Genomic DNA, 10445 nt, shown 5'->3' on the forward strand with positions numbered 1-10445 from the left:
GGGTTTGCCTGCAGTCTGGCCCTGAGGAAGGTTTTTTCTCACTGCCTGGCCCTGGGGAAGGGTTTGTCCTGCAGCCTGGCCACGAGGAAGGTTTTTCCCCACAGCCTGGTCCTAAGGAAGGTTTTGCCCTGGAGCATGGCCATTCAGGGACTGGGGGTGGCTTGTGGCATTCCCTCCAGGATGTGTGTCCTGCAGTGTCCACCAAGGGGGACAGTGAGGGATGTGTGTGGCTGTGAGCCCAGGGAGGTGGGCACTGAGTTTCCAGCAGCAACCTGAGTCCCTGGCAGGTCACCAGGATGAACAGCATCAGCCTGGATCCACTCTGCTGTTGGCAGCAGGGTCTGTGTGTGTTCTGTCCTGTGCCTGACTCGCTGTCCCCTCTGTTTTCCAGCCGGTGCCGCGGCCCGAGGTGCTGGGGCCGCTGCAGGATGCTGAGCTGAGAGCTGCCCTGGCCGTGCTGCAGAGCTATGACTTGCACTCGGTCGTGGAGGAGTGGTTCATCGAGGTGCTGCAGACTGACCTCCAGGCAAACATAGCTCCTGAGTTCTGGAGCTGCATCGGCCGGTATGAAAACACGGCCGAGGAGCCCCAGTGTGCCTCGCTCCTCCTGGATGCCTTTCGCCTGCTCAAGTGTCGCCTGGAGCCCTACCTGAACAGCCTGGAGCTCCTGGAGGGATGGACCAAGGCAGGCCTGCTCCTGGGCACAGGTGCTCAGACGCTGCAAGAGAAGGTCTACACCATGTTCAAAGCTATCCTTTTCTTCTCCACGACCAAATCCTTCCAGGAGATGATCCAGCAGTTCTACAGCCGCACGTTCAGGATATACATGCGGCAGTGGAAGAAAGGAGAAGATGGAACGAACGAGTGTGAGAGCAGCATGAGTGAGACTGAGCAGGAGAGCGACACAGAGGAGGGTGGAGGAGAGGGCTCACTGTGTGCAGGCTGCAGCAGCAAGAGGGAGCAGTGCTGGTGCCCCAAAGCCATGGAGCAGTTTCAGCAGCTCAATGACATTCTGTACGTATGTCATGGGGCGGTGGCTGTCGCTGGGAAGAAGGGAGGGGATGGATGGGACACAGCAGCAGGTTTTAGTGATCTCTGAGAACAGGAGGAGTTGTGTGGGAGGTCAGGCTGTATTCTGGTACTGGGTAGAGAACCTGACACAGGGTTTCTGCAGCTGGTTGCCAACTGGTGGTTGAACTAGGGCAGATCTTTAGACAGAAAGTTCTCTCCCTGGATATGAGAACATCTTCCTCTTGCTCTGAGGCCTTCTGACAACAAAGAAACTAGTGGAAGATGTCCCTGCCCATAGCAGGGAGTTGGAACTAAGCGATCTTTAAGGTCCTTCCCAACCCAAACTAGTCTATGAAAATCTAAATGAAAAAGCTTGTGATGGCTAGGGAATAGTGTTTCTAAGGAAGATGGCACAGCAGTAGTGTTGTGTGTGGCATATGTAGTGCACCTACGTGGGCTCTCAGAGCATGTGAGCTGAGCTAGGCCTGGATCTGTGGAGTGTGCAGGGAGGAAGGTGCTCTCAGGTGTGAGATTTTCTTTATTTGCTTGTCCCTTGGCTCCCACACACTCCTGACTGGGTCGCTCTGTGTCCATAGCCACCGGCTGAACTTGCTGGAGAGGGTGAGCGCCGACGCTGTCACCACCATCTTGCACAGGATGATAGAGGAGAGGATGGAGCAGCGGTGCCGGGGGGAGTACGAGCACTCCTTCCTGAACGAGTTCCAGGAGGTAAGGCAGGTGTGCAGGCAGCAGGGCCCTTCCTCTGGAGATGTGCAGCTCAGCCTGAAAGCAGATTCCACCTGAGAACACCTGGTCCAGGGCTATGATTTCCACCATCCCTGGCAGGAGAGGTGGTTAAAACTCCCTATGGGATTGATGCTGGAGGGGAGGGTTGGCTTGCTCTCCTAATGAGGGATCTTCTGTGGTTCCACTTTACAAGCTCAGGTGCCACCTGGCCTGCAGAGGACCTTCCCTCTGTGTAGGTGAGGCCAAGATTAGAATTTGTGTGGCTGTTTTCTGCCTCCTTTCCAGTTCCCCTTTAAAATAAGAAGTGAGGATGGGAGAGGATACTCTTGTATTGACCTCACCAGTGGCCACATGGAGAATGAAAATCTTTCCTTGCAACTGTCCACTTGCTTTGCTGCTACTTAAACCGAGTTTGTGTTGGGATGTTTACCCAGTATGACCTTAAAATGAAATTCCCTGGGTGATGGATCTTCCAGGACACATTTCTGCACTCTCTGTCCCTTGATCATGACCTTGCCCTTGCCTGTGTGGGAGAACAATGCATGCTGCCAGGTTGCCATGCAAGCCAGACAGTGGCTGCCCTGGTTTCCATGCTGTTTGCCATGCTGACTGTTTCTGTTGCCTGCAAACATCAAGAGTTGTTTTATGTTTACTGCCCTTTAGTTGCTGTGCAACACTTTCTTTACTGCACCTCATGTGAAATGCTTTTGGATGACCTGTAGATTCTTTCAGGATATTTGAAGGGCAGCAGAGAAAATGCAACTGTTAGAGTCATATCCTTTTGTCCTTTATGAGAGTTCTTTACCAGCTTCTCCACAGTTTTGCCCAGATCCATGCCCAGGTGTTCCCAGTGCTCAGTTCATCCTGCCTTGTCATCAGCAGCACTTGTGCATTTCTTCAGTGCATCCTCAGTCAAGTAGATAACTACAAATGAACATCAGCAACACAGACTTAGCATTTTTGTTCAGGCTGTCAGAACCTGCTTATCAAAAATATTAATATCTGGTAGCTATTAATACTCTGGTAGTATCCCAGGGAGTACCATGTATTTGCCACCTCAGTGGGGGGGAAAATTGGCATTTCTTGTAAGCCTCTGGATATTGTGGTAAGTACCTCTGAAATCTGACAATTACACCTTTGTCTGTACAAAACCAAATATGAAGTGTGAAAAATAGCCCTCTGATGCTCTCTGGTCAGGGTTTTGTTTCATTATTCAGCCACTAGGGTGGTATTTGAGGTTTCAAGTGCCTGAGCTGGGTTGGGTGTCTGAGTCCTTGTTTGCTGTTCACTGGTTTCAGGAACCATAGACATTTGGGGCCAAGGATGGTGTGATAGGCAATTGGCTCATTTTCTCATGAAGAATGGTTCTGCAAATATAAAATGGGATGGAATACACCAAGAATGGAATAACCTGCAAGTCTTTTGCATATATCCTGTCCTTTTTGGAGCTCAGCACCTGCTCACAGTCCTCAGTCACCCCTTATTTCCTCACACACACCTGCACAGTCTTTAGCTAAAGACTGTGCTCTTTCAGCTGAGCTTTCCCCAGCTATAACCCAGGCCAGGGTGCATGTGGAGAGCAGCTGGGGGTGATGCTGTCCTTGTCCAGCTGCCCATTTCTGCAGCTCCCTGGGCTGGGTTAACTAACATGACTGTGCATCTGGCTGTGGTGCTCACCACACCTGTGCTCTCCCTCTCCTCACGCAGTGGATTGAGAGAGTGATTGGCTGGCTGAGCAGGGTGTTCCTGCAGGATGGTCCCTCAGCACGTCCCTCCCCTGAAGCCAGCAGCACCCTGAAGCGCTGGCGGTGCCACGTCCAGAGGTTCTTCTACCGCATCTACGCCAGCATGCGCATCGAGGAGCTCTTCAGCATCATCCGAGGTACTGTGGCCTAGGCAGAGCTCATTCACTCTGGGCTGGGGCTGGGCCTGTCCTTGTCTGGATCTGTGTGATCCCTCCACATCTCCTGAGGTGCCACACTGCTGTTTCTTGCCTTCCCTCGGAGTGTGGCAGTGCTCCTGATCACTGCTTGGTTTGTAGATTTCCCAGAGTCGAAGCCAGCTGTGGAGGACCTCAAGTTCTGCCTGGAAAGGACTAACCAGAGGCAGCAGCTGCTCAGCTCCCTGAAAAGTGCTCTGGAAATGCGACTTCTGCATCCTGGTAGGTTTTGCATCTCTGTGTGTGTGTCCTAGCACTGTGAGGAGCCTGGACATGACTGGGGATCTACTGCTCCGGTGGCCATAGGCAGCAGCAGCTGATTGTATCCCGGCTCCTTGTGGCCTCATTTTTACAGTATGGTCAGGAGCACAAAGTTTAGCTTTGGTCCAGGTGGGCAAAGGCTTTTTTGCTGTGTGTGGTCTGAGCTCCTGACACACTGTCAGGGCTCAGCTCTGAGCCTTTGTTCATGGTTGGAACTGATTTCTCAGACACACAGATCCCATCTCTCCCATTGCCTGGGGCAGTAGGGTGGGAAGCCCTTCTGCAACACCACAGACTGAACTTGGAGCATCCAAGCCATTAGTCTGTGCTCCAGGACTCTTAACTCCCTCTCCTGCCCTCCTACAGGAGTCAACACATCTGACATCATCACTCTGTATATCTCGGCCATCAAGGCCTTGCGGGAGCTGGACCCTTCCATGGTTATCCTGGAGGTTGCCTGTGAGCCCATCAGGAAGTATCTGAGGTAAGAGACATGCAGGGCAGTCTGACACAAGCCCTTTCCCTCCCCTTCCTTCACTTGCTCTGTTTCTCTTGCCGTTGGCAGGACTCGGGAAGACACAGTGCGGCAGATCGTGGCTGGTCTCACCGGGGACGCTGAGGGCTCTGGTGACCTGGCAAATGAGCTCTCAAAAGCTGACCCAGTGACCCTGGAGAATGGCCAGGAGAGTGATGATGACATTGCAGAGCCAGGGGACTGGGTTCCTGACCCGGTTGATGCAGATCCAGGTGGGATGCCAAGCGCAGGAGTCCTGGTTTCCTTGGTGGACTGTAGCCTTGAGTAGCTTATTTGCTGGTCCTCTGGAGCTCAGCTGGGCTGGGGCAGGTCTCTGTTATTCTCACACTGTTGTCTGCTGGATTCCACTAGGAAAGTCGAGCTCCAAGCGTCGTTCCTCAGACATCATCAGCCTGTTGGTGAGCATCTATGGCAGCAAGGACCTGTTCATCAACGAGTACCGCACGCTGCTGGCTGACCGGCTGCTGCACCAGTTCAACTACAGCGCTGAGAGGTGAGGCCCCAGTGCCCAGCCCCAGGGCTTTCCATGGCAAACTCACCTGGTTTTCCTTCTATCTGCTGTCTGATGGATGGCACCTTCAAGCTTGATCCTGCCAACAACTCTTTATAGAGCCAGGAATGTCATTGGCCATTTCCTCTGTAGCTTTGGGTTTGTGTCTAGAATTCCATGTGCTCACCTCTTCTTGGGCCACTTCCTGCTCAATCCTGCCCTTGGCTTGTGCTAATAGGGCAGTGTGGAGGAAATTGGAGGTACTGACATTGTCTTAGCTCCATCCCATGTGTTCTGCTGGCCCTCACAGCTTTCATAGGTCAGCAAAAAGTGTCAGAGTAAGAGAGAGGGATGAAGCATCAGAACTCAGTTGCAGCCCAACTCTGTCTCTTGGTGCAGCAGTTGTGGTTTGGTTTTGTGTGCAAAGCATGGCTGGGGTGGGCTGGCTCGGGCAGGTGGGGCACCTAATGCTGAGGTTGTTGAGAGCTGGTTGAGGAGGGTGCCTGGGTGCTGTGCTTATCCAAGTGGAAGGGATGGGAAAGTCTGCGTTTCTGAAACATAGGAAGTTCCACCTGAACATGAGGAAGAACTTCTTTACTGTGAGGTGACCATGCACTGGAGCAGGTGCCTAGAGAGGGTGTGGAGTCTCCTTCTCTGGAGATATTCCAAACCCATCTGGACACAATCCTGAGTGACTGCTTCAAGGGACCCTGCTTGAGCAGGGAGGTCAGATGGGATGACCTCCAGTGATCCCTTCCAACCTGAACCAGTCTGACTCTGTCTTCAAAAAGCTGCCAGCCTACAGAGGAGGTGCCTGTTCCTCACTTTGGGTACTAGGAGCCATCCTGGTCACATAGTGTGCCTTGCAAGGCTTCCTAGGAAAAGCATCCTTGTTCCAGGGACTCCCGTTTTTTTTTGGGCTGTGTGACAAGAGTGGAGGCCAGGCCAGGCCCATCCATCCAAGGGACCTCTGTGTGACCTGTTGTGTCTCTTTGCCAGGGAAATCCGCAACGTGGAGCTGCTGAAGCTGCGGTTTGGAGAAGCTCAGATGCACTATTGTGAAGTCATGTTAAAAGTAACTTCCTTTTATGTTTTTTAATTCCAGTCCTGAGTGTCTGAGGCCATTAGGGAAGGGGAGGGACTTGAGGAGTGATCCAAAAAGGGGTTTTTAAGAAAGTGGAGGTCCCAAAATGCCAGTGAGGGGGCTGACTTGTGGCAGGCAGAAGTGCATTTAAATCATGTCTGATTTTTAAGCCCTGTGGGTTGGATTATCACCTCTAGGGAGTGGTTGCTCTGGTGGTATTGTCTTCTGCCCTTCCTGCAGTACAGTGTCGTGGCACTGCAGAGCTGGGACCTTCCAGCTCCTCTGGGGTTGAGACTCTGGAGTCTGATTCTCTTGGAGCACTGTAGGAAGAATGCAGGTCTGGAGGAACTGCACTGAAGGCTAGTGTTGAGTTGTAAGTCCTCCCTCCAACTCCCCACAAATGTTTCTGAGTATACAGAAGTACAGAATTTTAGGGGTTGGCATGGACCTTACAGATCATCTAGTGCCACCCCCCCCTGCCACGGGCAGGGACACCTAGACCAGGTTGCTCAAGGCTTTATCCACCCTGGCTTTGAACACTGCCAGGGCTGGGCAGTGTTTCTAGTTCTAGTAGACACACATGATCATCTCCTTTCCAGTGTCTCCATCAGCATTTGGAGACCACACTAGTCACCTTGTTTAAGCTTCTCCTTCATTAAGGGTTAGCACTGACTTGGAAGAGGAGGAGCCACCTAAGCTTTCTCTGCAGGACATGGCTGACTCCCGGCGCATTAACGCCAACATTCGGGATGAGGAGGAGAAGCTCCCCGAGGAGGAGAGGCCACCGTTCAGCCTCGTCGCTGTTATCCTCTCCAGTGAGTTCTGGCCACCACTGAAAGAGGAGAAGCTAGAACTTCCAGAGCAGGTCAAGGAAGCCATGGAAGCCTATTCCAAGAAGTATGAGAAATTAAAGGTGAGGCCACCTTAACCCTCCTTATAAAAGCTGTTCTGACTTGGTTACATGGCATGGGCTTTGAGAAGTCCCCTCCATTTTAGCTGCCAGCGTGCCCATGCTGTTACAGTGGGGTTTGAGTAACACAGCACTTAGTGGTTCATGCTGACAGCTCTGCTATAAGTGGCTGCTTCCCCCTTTTCCAGGCCATGAGGACCCTGAACTGGAAGTACCACCTGGGCCTGGTGAGCCTGGACGTGGAGCTGGCGGATCGCACGCTCTCCCTGTCCGTCTCTCCCGTGCACGCTGCCATCATCCTGCACTTCCAGGACAAGAGTGAGTGCTGTGGCAGCACCCTGGTGTTACCACCCCTGTCTGTCTGCTTCCATGGCGGGGAGGGCCACGTTCAGAGCTCTGGCAGCAGGGCCAAGACCATGGGCTTGGATCTACCACGGGGCTCAGCCAGGTCTCCAGCACCCAGCAGGGCCACAGCTCTGCACCCATCTGCTCTTTGGCAGGTGCTGCACACAGCTGTCTGCACCTGGCACTGTCTCCTCTGCCTTCCAGGCCACAGCTCTGCACCCGTCTGCTCTTTGACAGGTGCTGCACACAGCTGTCTGCACCTGGCACTGTCTCCTCTGCCTTCCCCAGCCTCTCACCAAGTCCTGGCATGCTGAGGAGGGTGATGGTCAGCTGTCCTGTTCTCTCTGATCCCCGTGGTCTCTGCAGGTACCTGGACACTGACAGAGCTGAGTGAGGTGCTGAAGGTGCCTGTGACGTCGCTGAAGCGTAAGATGACGCTGTGGCTGCAGCAGGGAGTCCTGAGGGAAGAGCCTGAAGGCACTTTCACTGTGATTGAGGAGGAGCAGAAGGACCAGGTGGAGAAGGTGGTTCTGATTGACAGTGACGAGGAGGGAGACTCTGCCATGGCCTCACAGGCTGACCAGAAAGAGGAGGAGCTGCAGGTAACTGTCTGTGTGTCTTGGCTGCTTGCAGAGCTGGTGGGATGATGCAAACATCCCATGCTTTTGGGTTTAAGGAATCTGGTGATGATGATGATGGATTCAATTTGCACTTTGGATTTGCATTTTCCACTGGAAGTGGCTGAGTCAACATGAGGTTTTGGGCTTTGTAGTGGGTGTCCTGATTAATGCTCACTGGTGCAGGTGCTGGATCACAGCCTTCCCTCCAGAACAGTGCCTGGCTGCTGAGCCAGGGAACCATTAGGACATCTCTACATCTGCTTTTTCAGTTGAAAAAAAAAAAGAAACAATCTAACACACAATTTCATAATTAAAAATAGTCATAGCTTGTTTGGATGCACCCAAGCACTTCTGACTGCCCAAAAGGCTTACCCAGCACTAAGAGCTGGATCTCTGCCTTCTCTGTGTTGTGGTTCCTGGCTCAGTGCCTTCCCAGTGGGCCCTTCCAGTGCCTTTCCTGCCCGTGAGTCATGTTGTGTTTGTGATTGTGCCACACAGCAGTGTCATGCTGGTGTTCATCCACAGAGGGTCATGCGTGTACTGCACGCCAGATCCCTCTTTCTGGCTGTGTGTCCCAACACCTGCTGCTGTTCTTGGATATTCCCTGTTTAAAGACCACGTGCTCACAGTTGAAGGCAGATCTTAACTGCCAGATACATCCCTGCCCTGCTTTTGGGCTGTGGGGTACCAAATCCCCCCTTTGCTTCACGGTGTAGGTGTCAGTGTGATTCACTGTTGCTTGTGTCCCTCTGCAGCTGTTCTGGACGTACATCCAGGCCATGCTGACCAACCTGGAGAGCCTGTCCCTGGAGAGGATTCACAGCATGCTGAAGATGTTTGTGATGACAGGCCCTGTGGTGACTGAGATCGATTTACAGGAGCTGCAGGGATTCCTCCAGAAGAAGGTCAGGGACCAGCAGCTCATCTACTCTGGTGGGGTCTACCGCCTGCCCAAGAACTGCAACTAGACTGGGAATGTCCCTGTGTCCCCCTCATCCCTGCCCTGTGCCTGGTCTCTGCTCCAGAGTGCCACCAGCTCTCAGTGTCCTGCTGGGTGGTTGCTCTGCCCTGGGAGTTTGCTGTGCCCCTTCCCCAAATGGATGTCTTTTTCCACGTGGAAGCTGCAGCTCAGCAGCAGCCTGGGCTGTGCACCTCACATCATCTGGGTGTGCTCCCCACACTGCTTCCTCCCACATGTGAGTGCCTAGGCCCACTTCACTGGTTAATAAATGACAGCAATCTCCTTTTTCCAGTGGTGCCAACCTTTTTCTTTCCTTTGGCATCAGCTTCCCCATGCCAAAAGGGCAGGTAGGAAACTGCTCCCTTTCCTTGGGTGTCCATCTGCATCCCCTGGAGGTTTTGGCAGGGAGCTGTTGGCTCCAGCTGCTGTCTGGGGCTCAGTGTGTGGCTAAAGCAGTGCCTTGCACTGGGTGTGATGAACAAGACCCTGCCCAAAAGGCAAATGTTGTTGCTGTCTCCTGACTTATGTGGGGGACAACTCCAGGGCCCCCTTGTTTGGGACTCTTAAATTGTGTGGAGTAATTTTATTGTAGAATGAAGAATTCTTTAGATGGATGACATATAGCAGTTCTGCAGGGCAAGCTGGTTAGTCCTGGAGGATAAGTGGATTATTCAGGCACTGGTAGGATTGCTTTGCCATGGCATGGATACCTGTCTGTCTCCCAGCACCACAGCAGCTGCCCTTGGGCACATCTCCTGGTGAGCTCCAGAGCTGTTGACACCACCAAGAACCATGTGGCAGTTGGATGGGATAATCCCTGAGCTCCTGGTTAAACATCATGTCCCCACCTGGATATCAAGCAGTGGGTTTCAGGATTGTATTCTCTCTCTACTCCATTGCATTGGAGCTCCCTCAGTCCTGCTTTCTGTGTGGGTTTTGCTCATCAGGAGGAACGTGCCGGGGAAGTCTGGCATTTACTCAAACTTGGCTTTCTGGGAAGCAGAGAGTTTCCACAGCCCAAGAAGCCTTTCCCCTCCTCTGCTGAATCTTCTGTCCCAGCCTGTGGGTGCTGCAGCAGCTGGAATTGAGATACCTCAGGGCCACAGTGAAACACAGGAGAGCCTGTGAGCCTGGCTGTGCATCCAGGTGTGTGTGAGACTTGTGGAACATAGAAATCAACCCCTATTTAATATGTAACCTCGTTTTGCAGTGCCTAAAGGCACACAAGTCCCACCCTGTGGGCATCCTGCAGTTGCAGGTACTGGGGTATGGCACTTCTCTCCCCCTTGGGCGTGCTGATGTTTACCTCTATGGGTGAGAGCACATTTTCTTGTTCTCTTGTGGCACTTTGCTCCAGGCTGGCAGGGGTGTGGCACTGGGAACTGGTTCTGTTCTGAAGGCTAAGATGCTCCTTGTGATGTGGGGGATCTGGTAATAACAGTCTGTGAACAGGTGAGAGATTAGTCCAGGTAAAGCCAAGAAAGGTAAGCTGCAGCTAATCTCCAGTGGCAGGGATGGACATCCTTGCCTGAGGAGCCCCAC

The 10445-nt window shown here is 52.8% G+C and overlaps 1 protein-coding gene across 1 annotated transcript; it reads left to right on the forward strand.

Moving 5' to 3' along the window:
* Positions 1–391: 391 nt before the first annotated feature.
* Positions 392–9194, forward strand: ANAPC2 (anaphase promoting complex subunit 2; the record flags this gene model as incomplete). The annotated part of the gene is made up of 12 exons (XM_009082643.1): positions 392–1014; positions 1608–1740; positions 3466–3640; positions 3800–3919; positions 4325–4442; positions 4524–4705; positions 4845–4986; positions 5983–6058; positions 6777–6980; positions 7166–7295; positions 7689–7924; positions 8698–9194. Coding segments are annotated over 12 exons (2352 nt in total), but the record flags the coding sequence as incomplete, so codon positions are not given.
* Positions 9195–10445: the final 1251 nt, after the last annotated feature.

This window comes from Acanthisitta chloris, unplaced genomic scaffold (genome assembly GCF_000695815.1).
Source record: "Acanthisitta chloris isolate BGI_N310 unplaced genomic scaffold, ASM69581v1 scaffold27499, whole genome shotgun sequence".
Classification (NCBI taxonomy): domain Eukaryota; kingdom Metazoa; phylum Chordata; class Aves; order Passeriformes; family Acanthisittidae; genus Acanthisitta; species Acanthisitta chloris.